General features: G+C 40.8%; 1 protein-coding gene across 1 annotated transcript in view; it reads left to right on the forward strand.

Moving 5' to 3' along the window:
- The window catches only part of LOC138489003 (von Willebrand factor D and EGF domain-containing protein-like), a 3,370,177-nt gene that overhangs the window by 2,054,963 nt on the left and 1,301,391 nt on the right, over positions 1-13,823 (forward strand). The window contains exon 13 of the mRNA XM_069616529.1: positions 13,166-13,302. Within this exon, the coding sequence (XP_069472630.1) occupies positions 13,166-13,302 (137 nt within the window). The remainder of the gene's footprint in view (positions 1-13,165; positions 13,303-13,823) is intronic.

Below are 13,823 nucleotides of genomic sequence, written 5' to 3' on the forward strand. Positions count from 1 at the left end.
AAAGATGCACTCTTTCGACAGGGAGGTTTTCTTTAAAAAGAAAGAACTGCAAAAGAAAATCAGGGACTGCAGAAGAAAAAAACCTGTCAACATACTTGTTCAGAAAAAGCTCAGTCAGCAATATAAAAACTGTCTGAAAGGCCACAAATGGCTAATACACCAGCGAGATGTGGAAGAGATGTTGAAAATAATCTCAGCAAAGAACACAAGCCAAGTGTGGAGACTCTTTAATAATCAATTTACACCTCAAGAAGCTCTTACATCTAATGCTGTCTCAGAGGAGGGATGGATACAGCATTTCAATACTTTATTTACAACAAACAATGTGAAAATACCTCCTCAGGGAAAGAAGAAAGGTGGTTGGTTATTTGCAACTGACAAAGAGGTTATAGAGTCTCTAATTTATTTTGAAATGTTTACAGCGTGTAACTCCAGGGCAGCAGGACACGATGGAATTTTCTTAAAACAAGATCCTCAAAAATTGCCACATATCCTGTTTACATCTTTTGATGAGATGAAAAGAATGGTCATGATCCGTAATTCTTGGAGCTCCTCTATTGTAGTCCCCATATTCAAGAAGGGCTATAGGTCAGTTCCTGCAAATTACAGACCTATAGCCCTCTTGGATTTCTCCGGCAAGTTGTTTAGTGCCTTATTAACAAAATCAATTCGATCCTGGAGTAAAAATACGATAAATGGCAAGCAGGTATTGTTGAGAGTATAGGGACCGCCCTCAACCTATTTTTGATCAATCTGCTCAAGTCACATATAAAATGGAAAGGGAAGTTCCAGATCTATTTGGCATCAATTGATCTGGCCCAGGCATTCAACACGATCAAACGAGAGCGTTTATAGGAGAAACTGAAAGCATAGAATTGCCCAGATGACTTAAGGGAGGCTTTGACGGACCTACATACTAACACCAACCTGCAGGTCAGATTAGATAAAAAAGGATCTTTATCTAAGCTAATTGAAACGTCAAAGGGACTGAAGCAGGGATGTTCATTGGCGCCCACTATATTTAATCTCTTTATTTCGGATATGGAAAAAGTATTCCATGAAATGAGATGTTTTTCCCCGCGGGTGGCATGTGAACCAGTCAGCCGCCTGCTATAGACGAATGACTTCATACTGTTGGACCAAACTAAAATCGGTCTCCAAAGACAGATGAATGCCTTGCAAATATATCTAGAGGAAAATGGGCTCAGGGTCAACATCTTAAAATCAAGAATATTGATCCTGAGTGGGAAAAGAATCATCCAAGAGGAGAGGCTTGATATCTGAAAGGTGAAAAACTGGGACAAGTTTCATCCCTCTTAAATCTGGGAATGACAATAAGCACAGTGTTTGTGACGCACAAAGGGAGGTTGCCCTTAGAGGTAAAGCTCGTAATATGGCTTCACAGGCATGTCTTTTAGGAGGGAAATACTGTAAGTTCTCATTGAAGCCAATCATTGACTTTTACCGCCTTAAAGTGTCTCCCATCCTTACATATGGAGCTGAGCCCTCATTTTGGTTACCTGCAGCAGCCTGGCCTAACTTGGAGGCCATCTTTTGGAAAAGGGTACACCTCCTGCCTCAAAGTTTACCCATTCAAGTGATAAGACGCAAATTAAGTCTTACGTCATTATACACCATCATGGTCTGGAAAATATTAGCCTTTTATAGGAAATGTCTTATAGGTGAACCGGAAGGGGGTTTCAAAGTCTTGGACAGTGAACTGCAATTGACCACAGAAACGACATTACATCCCTGGAAACAGATTTGCATGGTTATATTGGAGTATTTGCGAGCCTCAGAAGAGTCTTTGAAAGTCTTCCCGGGAAAAGCTAAGTCCAAGTTGTATGATCAAGACTGGATAGAAACCTGCGAAAACATGACATCAAGCAACCTGTATGAGCATTCTAATATGGAGACTAGATTAAGAGGAACGCTACCACAATCCCTACTACTATATTCCCAGATCACTTCTTCAGTCATCAATTCATGAGGTACTGTATGAACCTCCTCCCCACAAGGGAAATCATGGAAGTGAGGCTAAAAAACAAACTACAAAGAAAGACTGTATGCAGACTGTGTAATGCTCCAAGGGAAACCTTATATCATTTGACACTAATATGTCTGTGAGTGGCTGAACAAAGACGCTGATGGCTCGGATACTTCTTGAACCAATTTACCACGTTATCCATAGAGGATGGTTGGGGCACTTGGTCTCAGGAGATCGAGCCTCGATCACAATTGCACTGCTTGCATATCTGAAATAGCTATTTGGATAAAGCTTGGATGGAAAAATAAGAGAATTCCTACATGATTGCCATGGTCCACTGTTTCTGACAATGGGGTATTCCCCTTGTCAAGACATTTCAAACATGTTGTTTTATTCATTGGATTTTTTACTTTTTTATTTCTTCTTTTTAGAAAATGTATGTTTCGCTGGGTGTAATCAATGTGTATATAGTTTAAGGTTTGCCTTGTGTAAACCATGAATAATAAAACATTACAAAAATGTTTTAAACAAATTTGAAGGAAAATATTTTTCTTCAATGGTGAAAACTAAACATATGGTTGCAGAAAAGGGTGTCTAGTGGACTGAGTAATAGATATGGGTCTGATGGTTGGAAAAACAAATGCATATTATTGGTTTGGTGTACGTGTAGCTGAGTAGATTCATGTTTGGGTGTGCAGGTTGGCGATTAGTGGGAGGATTGAAGGATGCTAATAATTTCATGGATGAATCAGTGAGCTTATGGGGGAGTAGTTGGATCAATGTATTGGTGGGTGGTTGTGTCAATGTAGGGATGAAAGAAAACACACATACATAACTGGTTAAATTAGTGAGTAGTAAGATGCTTGAGAAGATTAAAAGGCTGTACTGATCGGGAAGAAAATATTCTTCTCCAACCATAACTCAGTAGCATCAATTTAAAAGAAGGTACTGTTCTTCATCAGCATAGCACTTATTAACAGTAAGCAAATTAGAAGAACCTTAAACTAGTCAGAAAGTATGACTGATACATATTCAATGATTTTTTGAAAGAATATAGCAGATATGTTTACATCAGATTCCTGAGCACAAGATTGCCCTATCCACACCTTCCTAATTATCAGGTCTGCTTACTTACCATGCAACACATCTCAAAATGGGATATAACAAAACTTGTTAGGAAGATGACTGCTGCCTGAACATTGTGTCATACATGTCCATGCTGCCTAAAGGATGAGGAAATCAAGAAAATGCCATCTTTCATGGCCATATTGTGCAATGTGTCCCTCCTACGGAATATGGTCCTGAACACAATAACATAGTAGCTAATCTTGACCCTACTGAAGAAGACCAATGAATGAGGACCCTATTGAATTGAATAACTGTTGCTGAAATAGGAACTTGACCGCCCTTCCTAATGTTGTGGTCTACCAGTTTTTAGTTCAGGTAGAACACAGAATCCAACTGTTTGGATATCAGTTAGAATGTACTAAAATCTATTGATTCCAATGTTTTTTCTGTGGATACTTCTGCATATATTAGCAGCATTTTATATGGTAAACCATGAGACACTTAACAACAGAATATACCACGTGATGGATTTGAATGGACTTACTAATAAATGTGGAGGATCCTTTCTGGTGTACTGCTCCTGCTCGTGAAACAGGGGCAATTTCTATCCACTCTCAACATTTTCAAAAGCAGATCTGCCGATGGATTGACATCACTTAGCTGTTTTTTTCACTAATAGACACATCCACTGGAATCAGCTATAATTTATTGGATCGTGAGTATATCCAGCATATTAATAAGGTGAACAATAATAGTAATGCCAGGAACATAACATTCAACTGAGTGTGAGACAGAACCGGATGACCAAGAGTAGCCTCTCTCTTTAGCATATCATACAGAAAACTGGTAATGAGCTTCTTGCAACCAAAGCTACCAACATTCAAAAGTCCTTGTACCCTGGGTAACCCATCCAGGCCCACAGATGTTAGGGGTACTCTTTCACAGTAGCTTTTAATTTGGCCCCCAGATGAATTCCGTATACAGTGGTGTCTATTTTCACCTATATTGGACATACCGACATAAAATCCCTAACACATTGAAATGTGTCACATAGTTTGGCTACCACAGGAACTAACGTTATCAAAATTATACTATTGCACTTATCTTTATCTGGGTATTCTATGCAAACTCATAAATAAGATCCAAATGGTCCAAAATAATGCTAGCACCTGGCTATGGGTATTAATAACACATCATGCCAAAACTAAAAACTCAGCACTGGTTGCTGATATGGGTTCACTGAAATTCAGCTTTGAGTAACTATTTGGCCGAATTCTGACAGAACATGAGATATTCAGCTTTGACTGAATACTTAATTATTATCACCCGAAGCTCTATAGTTTCACCTAGAAAATACATAAAGTACTGCTTTGACTCTGTGCCTGGAATCTTTCAGCCATGTCCCATTTACCCTTTAAAATTATCATTAAACAAATGATGCTGTCATGTTTTTGAATGAGTGCCTGCAGGGCAGAGGTTTTACATTTCAGAGAAAGCACCTGCCCTTCATGTGATGGACAGACATACTTTCATGAGGTGGTCTCTTGGTGGGGGTGGGGGCTAAAGCAAAACAGTTCCAAACCTTGAGTAAAATAGTTCAGGAGGTAGTGTGCCAGCAGTAAAGAACTGTATTCAGCCTGCAGGCCAAGAATATAAATCTAGTAAGATGACTCAGTGGGAAACACACCTGCGGCAGAGATGTAATTGTAATAGCGAAATATAGGTTACAATTCCTGCCCTCCAACCTTTCCATGTTGCCAAAATAAGTAAAATGCCCAAGTCTGTGGCAGAAATATTCCCCCCAACATTATAGAGTTAAAAAAGAGGGATATTTGTGTAATAAAAAACAAATAAGTAAATTAAACATGCACATCAGCAGGAAAGCATGGAGGACTCAGCCAACATTCCCTATATATTTGTGTCTAGTATCTTTTGCCATGCCCCAAAACACCACAAGCATACCCCCATCAAGGAAAAGAAAGACAGATACTATATATCAATTAAAAAACAAACATTCATCAAATGCCACAATCCCACTCAATATCACAAGTAGAAATCATGACTTTAGCATCCCAAAGGTTTGTATTCCGTAGCGCCTCAGCAGACAGTAGGGTGCTAATTGATGTAATCCCTCTGTTCTTGTTTCAGTGCCTTGCAGGAGCCAGACGGCTAAAGATGGGCTGGCCCAAAAGGAATATTTGAACGAACAAGTAGACACAACCTAGTCTCCCCTCACAGTGCTTTTATGCTAGTTTTAGTTACATGGGCCCTGTAAACAAGTTATACCAATGAATGCAGAAAAATACAAGCTGTGCTGGGCCCTGTAAACAAATTACACCAATGAATGCAGAAAAATACAAGCTGTGCTGTGATTGAAAAGTTTACTTTCTCATAATGTATTCCTTTCATGGTTTATACAAACATGTTCCGTAGACTGCAAAGAAAGGAAAGGCCATTAAGAATGGATATACATGTTTTAAAGGTTTTTTTTCGGATTTACATTTTAATTTTAATTTGTCAAGTGGTACATTACATTAAAAACAAAACAGTTATTGCAGGCTATCAAGTTAGCAAACAGAATCTAATAGACAATAAAAGTTCATCAAAGGCAAGCATCAAATAAAATTTAATTAAGGAAGAAACGAAGAGGAGAAGAAAGAAAGAAAAGAAAGAGAAACATACAGTCATTAAGCACACAGTTAACACCATAAATTACATTCTTTAAGCATTAAACATGTGTATCAAGAAAAGATCCCCAAATGTCGGTAAATGTATCCATGTTTCCAGACTGTTTATAAATTGCCCTCTCACATGTGGTTTTGTATCTCCAAGAATCATAATAGATGCCTTCATTTCGATCGTGCAGTTTAAAATCAGGCCCAGCCTTTCACAAATACCTTTCCAAAAGTCTCTTGTTTTGGGGCAGCTTCCGCAAGCTTACATTTCCAGCATTTGTCACTGTGAATAAGATGTGTTTTTAACAAACGTTCCGGACCCCAATAAGTCGAGAAGAGGAGTGTGGTCTGCAATGCCCTCAGTCCCCAATCGAGGCTCACCAAGCTGCCAGCAATCTTGACCAATCTGTCACCTAGTTTGTTAGCCCAGACATTTGTCAGTTCAGGGTCTCTCTGCTGACTGGACAGCAGTATTGTGGCCGCCGGATGTAGCACACATTTGCAGAGCTCCAGTGCCGACCATGCTATATGGTGAGACATTGTTTGCGCAGGATTAGTTTTAGTGGCAATGATTCCCCTGAGTTGTCTGTACTCTGCGTAGGTGCAATCGCTCAAGTCAAATTCATTACACAAACATGCAAAGGGTATTCAATTTCCATCCTTAATCAGATCCCTTATGTATTTAACTCATCCCAGGAACCATGATGGCCAAAAAAGCACTTTTCCGTTGCAGGTAAATGCAGGATTCAGCCAGATCGATGCGTCCAAGAATAAGTATGGCTCACATCCAATCCTCCACGATATGTTACAAAAGCACTCACGCAAGAACACTGTCAGGGGATTCTTGAGTCGAGATGGTCTGCTCACTGTTGTCAATAAGGCTTAAAGTGCTAGATGTCAGACACCATTGGATTCAGCTACAATCTCACTTGAAAGTTCAGTAGACTACAAAGAAAGGAGCTGCCATTAAGAATAGATATACATGTTTTAATGGGTTTTTAATTTACAAAGTGTTTTGCTTTTCTACACAACTTTGATTAAAAAGGCTACTATTCAGCTTCGTATTCGGCTCCAGCAGAATACTTGTCCAACTATCTGGCATTCGGCCAAATACTTACATTTGCTATTTGGTACACTCCTAGTTGCTGATAGAAACATCAATATCTCACAAGGCATTCTGGAGTAAGGGCCCATGCTATTGGATTCATGTTTTTCAAACTATCAAAAACAAGACCTAAAAGGTGCTCCAATGAAAGGATACTTTGACCCATAGCGTTTGTAAAATAAAGAATTTGAGCCAAACTCCTATTCTAAGACCAAGGTCCTAGACTATAGACTGAATTTCCAACTATTCTAAGAGAACAAGAACACATTCTCTGGTTCAGAAAGGCTTCAAAACCAAGTTTATTTCACTCCACTAATTCAGGAACGTTTCACCCCACAACATTGCCCAGATCTTTCTGACCATAGCTTTAACAGCCCTTCACAAACCTGTAACTTCTTGCAGCACTTTAGACCAAGACCTATTGTCCATCTGACATTTGGTTTGCTGAATGTACTTCTGGCACTTGACTCATAAGCACTTCTAGTTTGCATCACTACTCCCACCTCTATGCCTATTGTGAGCTGAAGACACATGTTTGCAAGAGGAGGATAGTAAATAATAAGAAATCACTTATAGAAGTTAGTAATTAAATATATGCATGTGTGCATGAGTGAGTGAGTAAATGTTAAGTGAGTCTTTGGTTTGGAAGATGGTTGAGTGGATGGGTATGTGCATGGATGTGTGTTAGGATGCAATGTTTAGTGAGTCTGTAGAATATGTGGGCAGATGATTAGTTGGATGTGTTTGTGGATCCATTGGATGTGTTGACTAATGAGAAAATGGATGAGCTGTGGAGCATGAATTAATGAGTATATGAATGAATGGAATATTGAGGTTATGTGGATGGACAGGAACGCAATTTGGCAGCCAGACAGGTGTATAAAAGTGCTGTTGAATGCATCGGCGGGTAAGACAGTTTATAGATGAGAAGGTGATTGGATTTATGGATGGAACTTAAATTGATGAATGGGTAGATTGATGGCTGAATGGGCAAGAGAGTGATTGAATAAATTGATGATTGCATGGACTGATGAGCAGGTAGATGAGTGGGCTGAGGAATGACTGACTGAGCATGTAAACCTCTTGGCATTGGTAGCTAAAGTAGATGGACAGAAATGTTAACATACTTGAAAGGAGGGCATACTTGGTCTTCCAGGAGGGCATTTCATAGTCTGTTTCAAAAGTGCAGCGTGACATTACAGAGCATTCTTAAACATGAGCCGCTCTCACTTCTGCCTACTCTCAGAACAGGAAAAAGTAGCAAAGACGTGGCCATTGAAGCCTCCTTTAGGAAACATCTGTTTGCACAGGCTACTCAACATCAAAAGAGGCCTCAAGGGCAGGGCCGTGGAGGGTAAATCTAAAACGTACATTGCCTTTATCGACTTGGTGCAAGCGTTCATCAGCCTGAGTAGGCCCAGGCTGTGGGAGAAGCTATCAAGTTGGGGCTGTCCAGAAGATCTTGTAGAGCAGCTAAAGGCATTGCACAAAGGGATGAGTCTGAGGGTGAGACTGAATGGAGCCAAATTGCTATTAGATGAAATACAAACTTCTAGAGGGCTTAAACAGGGTTGGCCCCTAGCTCCAGTGCTCTTCAACCTCTATATCTGAGACATAGGTGAGACTTTAAAGTAGACAAGGTCCTTTCCTCTGAAGATTGGTGGTTTTCCAACTTGCCATCTTTTATATGCAGATGACTTGGTATTGATCCACCAAACCATGATTGGACTTCAACAACAGTTAAATAAGTTGGAGGAATACGTGGAAGAATATGAGCTGGCATGGAACATAGCAAAGAAGCTAAAATCATGATCCTAGGATCAAACCAGAAGGTATATTCGATATTTAAGTAATATTTAGGTCTCTCACAGATTGAATTAGTTGAGTCCTTTAAATACCTGGGTGTTTGCATAAACATAAGCAAGATTGAGGCTAACACTCAAGTGATAATCAAGAATAAAGCAAAATCTTTCGTAAATCCGGCAAGGGTACTTAACAAAAAATGTTGCAGTTTCTCCCAGATACTGTTGTTAGACTTCTTGTCTTATGGATCCAAATCTTTGTTCTTCATCTGTCAGTCCCTGTGTTCTATGGCAGAGGGAATTTTCTGAAAAAGAGTGTTGGGACTACCAAGATCCATCCCTATACAGGTGGTCCAATGTGAACTAGGGCTGATTTGCCTAAAGGCTATAGTAGAGTGGATAACATTGACCTTTTATGGGACCTTTATTCAGAACTTGCCTCCCCCACATTTTGCTATACTGACAAAAGAATTGGACTTGGGCCATGATCAAACCCTCAGAAAATGGCAACTATATTACAGAGCACTGTTTGAAAGATTGTCAGTATCTGAAGAGGCGTTAAGAACAAACCCAAATAAGGTCAAAATAAGTCTGTGGAGAGCAGACTGGATACTGACTTTGGAAGAAGCAAGCAGTTGTAAGTTATACCATCATTTGAAGTATGAAGTGAGGGCCTATGGCTCTATTCCAAAATATCTGATGACATTTCCGAACAGTCATTATAGAGCAACGATCATGAAGATCCATTTCAACTTGTTCCCTACTAAGGAGGTGTTCACTGTAAGGACAGATCTTGGCCCAAGAGATGTGCATTGTAGGTTTTGTAACTGAGTGGAAACAATGGAGAACTTGAGCGATCTGCTGATGTTTTGTACAGCTTTTAAGCCTATGAGGACAACACTTTTCCAGAGCTTTTTAATAACTTTGCCTCTTAGACCCCAGATGATTGCTGGAATTTGACATTGTGTCAGGATGGGACGTCACTGGTCTTAGCCACAGTTAAATTTCTAGAAATTGTATTTAGCAAGGACACTAGAGTGGCATTGTGAATATGGTAGGGCGGTTTCTTATAACTACATGTGATAATCGATAATGGAAATGGGATCAAATGGACATCACGTGTTTGTACAGCTGACTTGTAAGGAAATTGCTTTTCTCTTTTTAAAGATTTTATGATGTGATTGATCATGGATTATATTTTTCTTTTTCTGAAAGGTTTGTAATAAGCCAAAACATTCAAAAACATTGTTTTTTTTTTTAAAAAAAGAGGCCTCATTGCAGCTCCGGCACCCATGTGCTGTCCCTTCGAGACAGTGTTCATCTATAGGCCTCTCCAGGACTTTGAGCTCACAGCCAACGCTGCACCACCTGCCTGGACATCTAGTGACACCATTAAGCAGAGATCAGACATGGCTGCATGCTCCATTAGCAGGTTGCTGTTGGGGAATTGTGTGTTTCCTGTCCCCAGCTCAGTAGAAAGATGTATGAGCCTTCCCAGGCCCCCAACGGGCTGCAGCGGCAAAATGAGGGACACAGAGCCATGGAAGTGTGATGTTATCTTTATTCTATCTTTTCTTTCTGCCTCACATGGCAGACTTCCCCCTGCATATCTTCAAGCATGTGCAAACCAGATTCCCTGCATTTGTCAGGCCGGGTTAACTGTGTCCTCGCCGGACACAACATCTCCCCATTTCGGACAAAACAAAATCCTGTTACTCACAGTTTCCCTCCCATTTATTTGATTAGTCTTACAGGCCATGTAGTGCATCTCCTCAGACTCATCTGCCTCTCCACGGGCTGCCCATTCTGTGTCACTGTTAGGGAGGATTTTCCAGAATGGCTAATTTCCCTTACCTACTGAGACCCTCAGAAGCTTTGCTGGATTTCTAGGGTTTATTCTTTTTCACATGGTAAGAGTGTGAGCCTTTGTTCACACTCTTACATGTGTTTTGCTGTGTGTATTTAACATTTTTGTGTTCATATACTGTGGAGCCTCACCTACTCCATAGGCATCATCTGTTTACTGTGTGTCACACAGTACCTTTAGTGCACAGACACAAGATTGTCTTTTTCAGACTTTAAACTCCATTTTCTCAGACTGACTACTGTCTCCCAGAACATGTAAAGTTGCCATTTACTTTATTAGCCTTTTTAAATTCACAGACCCAGTACAAACTAGCTTACATAGAGTACTGCAAAGGGTTAATAGTTATCCCTTTTTGTATGTCTCTCATGGAACATTATTTTGTTCCCTTTTCTTTAAGGTTTGGCTGGTGGCAGTGGTATATACCATATTTTTCCTACTGCGGTCTATGCAAATAGACTTTGTACTGTTTTAGCCTATGTTAGTAGCCTCGAACTTAAATCCACTGGACCCGATTTATTTGTATTTGGTTCCGGCTGGTTTATTTGCCATTTCTTTTTGTGAAGGTCTTTCTTGTGTTTTACTCTGTGCGCCAAACCAGGTATGGTTCCTTTGTTTGCCGTCCTTTGGAAGGCTTCTCCACAGAAGCCCACCTTAAGCGCCTGAAAGTCTGGATAGACAGGATGTGAAGGAGGGGTTGTAGGACCTCTGCACAGGGTTCTCTTGGAAACCCAAGTCACACTCTTGTTTGATTGGCTAGGTGACTGTCCTGCCAGGTCAAGCCACCCTGCTGTGTGATTGACAGCCAGGCTGTGTGAATGGGGGAAAACTGCATAAAAAGAAGGTCTCTGGGACTTGGAAGACAGGGTCGCCACTGGATCGAGAGAACCGAAGACAAGCTGAAGGAAGGGGACCACTACCACGACTGAACCTCCCTGTGAAAGCCTGCTGCGGGTCCGAATCTCCTACACTTCGACGACAGAGAAGATCTGCAAGGAATCTTCTTTCCTTGAGTTGGTGGGACCAACCAGTTCGCCAAACTTCAAGCAAGGCCCCCCCCTGGTCGGATTTGCTGTGCACAGCTGCAGTGAACTGGATAGCCAGGAGGACCGGACCCAGTTTGGGTTTTAAGGAGCACACCTTTCATTTGTTGCTTTGATTTGCTGCTAGTTTCTTCCCTGGGCTCCTCTTTCAGTGTCAGTCTGACAGTCGCTTCAGGAACCGTGAGCCGGCAGGATCTGCCAGGAACTTCTGCCTCAGCTACAGCATTCTTCTTCTTCTAAGGTACTGTTCAAACCCGGTTGTTCGTTCCGTCTGACCGCAGTGAAAGTGTTTTAAATCTTTTGCCAATCCGCTAAGGGCTTGTCCTTCTCTACTCTTTTAAGTAACTTTTCTTCCGACCAACTTCATTTCTAACTCTTGGCAAAGACTTAACCACAAACTACTCTGAACTGTGTGATCCTCTGCAAAGACTCTGAACCATTAACATTGGCCCAGGCCTATTGATTTGTATCCTCATTGTAGTAAGCCTTTTCTAGATTACCCTGCCTACTTACTTGTTGGTGCTGCATAATTTTGTATAGCCTTATCTTTCCTTCCCTTTTTAAATTGCTGTAGTGCCATTTTGCTCACACTTCATTTTGAGCTGAACTTGTCCAGAATTGATTGGGTGTTGTGTAGTATATTAAGATTGTGATTTGTCTGCTGCTTGATAATAGTGAATTGTTTTATAACTGATGGTGTAAATAAATGTATATTCTTTTACTCAGAAACCTTGTGCTAGTGTTTGTTTGAACCATAGGAATTTGTGTCCTTTGGGTAACTTCTGATACTGCTCACTTTACTCTTGAGATAGGTCTGGCTGCTCCGCCATGGCTACCACTTTACTGTGTAGTACAGGCTTGTACCACAGGTGAATTTGTACTTACACTTGTAGTCTTAATTGTATGTGGTGTTCCCAAAGGGTACTGCATATGATTCTGCCTAACAGTCACGCCAGGTTAACTGTGTCCTCGACGGACAGGACAGTGTGCCTTGCCGAACCCATGAACTGCTACAAACCTGGTCTCACATTGAAAGCGTCTCTGCCAGTGCTGATTCAGTCCTTGGTGTTCTGGAGGAGCTCACCTGAGCTCGCTGAGCACTGCCTGATGACCTAGTAGGGCCCAGCAGGGAGAATACAGTTCCTTGTTCCACGTGCTGATGCCGCACCAGCAAGAGTGCTTGAGTAACTGGTAGTCAGAGGCTGCTTGTTGTGGCAAATAGGAGGCCACCAAGCAGTAGCCATGAGGGCCACTGCAACACAACATAAAGCATCTGTTCTAACAAAATAGTGAAAGGTGGAGGGGTGTTGCTAAAACAATGTATTAAATCAATGACTAAACAAACTCCCAGTGCACCAGTCAGACAGAAATGCCTAGATATGATGAACAATTAGTATTAGTAGTAGTACTTTTAATACAATTCTTTTAAAAAAGGGACCTTTGCGCCAAGTAAGAAGTTCATGCTTGCAAACGTTCATTAATGTTTTAAACTCCCTTTGTACTTTTAGCTACTCACAATCCATGTGTCCACGTTTTGCTCTTTAGAATTCTACATGCCCATCTGAGTATTACAACCACCAAGAAAGTAAAATGATCATGTTTTTTCCTGATCCTTTTTCAGTACATCCTCCAGAGATTACCGATCTGGAGAATAGTGGTCTGTGTGATATACGAACTTACGAGTGTGATAGTCTCAGAGTATTTGGGCTTGGCTTCAGAGACTCTCCAGATCTGCAGTGTGAGGTTACAAAATTGACTGTAAGTATGGCCGGATTTAACAAATACAAGTATATCAAATACTAGCAGCATGCCCATTTTATAGAGGTGATTTAGCATGCATGTCAAACTATGCTCAATCTTGTTTAAATGAACCTTAATGCATAGCCACATCACAAGAAATGCCCCTCGTCTGCGTTGTGATCAAATGAAATCTCTCTGCACACATTGCATTTATAGCATGCATCATCTTTCTGGGATGTTTCTTTCATTTACAATATGGTCCCAAATCAGAATTAAAAAAAAATGTGTGTGTGTCTACATGAAGGTATGTAGGACATTATTGAAATGAAGTAGGAAATGCCCCAGTGGACAGTTTCCTCGACGTACCCATTGACTCCCTAGATATCCCTCCTATCAGTAAGATATGGAGGCTTTTCAGAAGCGGAACCTATAACATTGTTGATCTAGTTATATTTATCATATGATGACTGCATCACCCAGCCTGTCAGCTCCCAGAACTTGGCATATGATGCAGTATTGACCATCACATGCGTATTGCA

The sequence above is a fragment of the Ambystoma mexicanum genome, chromosome 9 (genome assembly GCF_040938575.1).
Source record: "Ambystoma mexicanum isolate Mex_15411 chromosome 9, UKY_AmexF1_1, whole genome shotgun sequence".
Classification (NCBI taxonomy): domain Eukaryota; kingdom Metazoa; phylum Chordata; class Amphibia; order Caudata; family Ambystomatidae; genus Ambystoma; species Ambystoma mexicanum.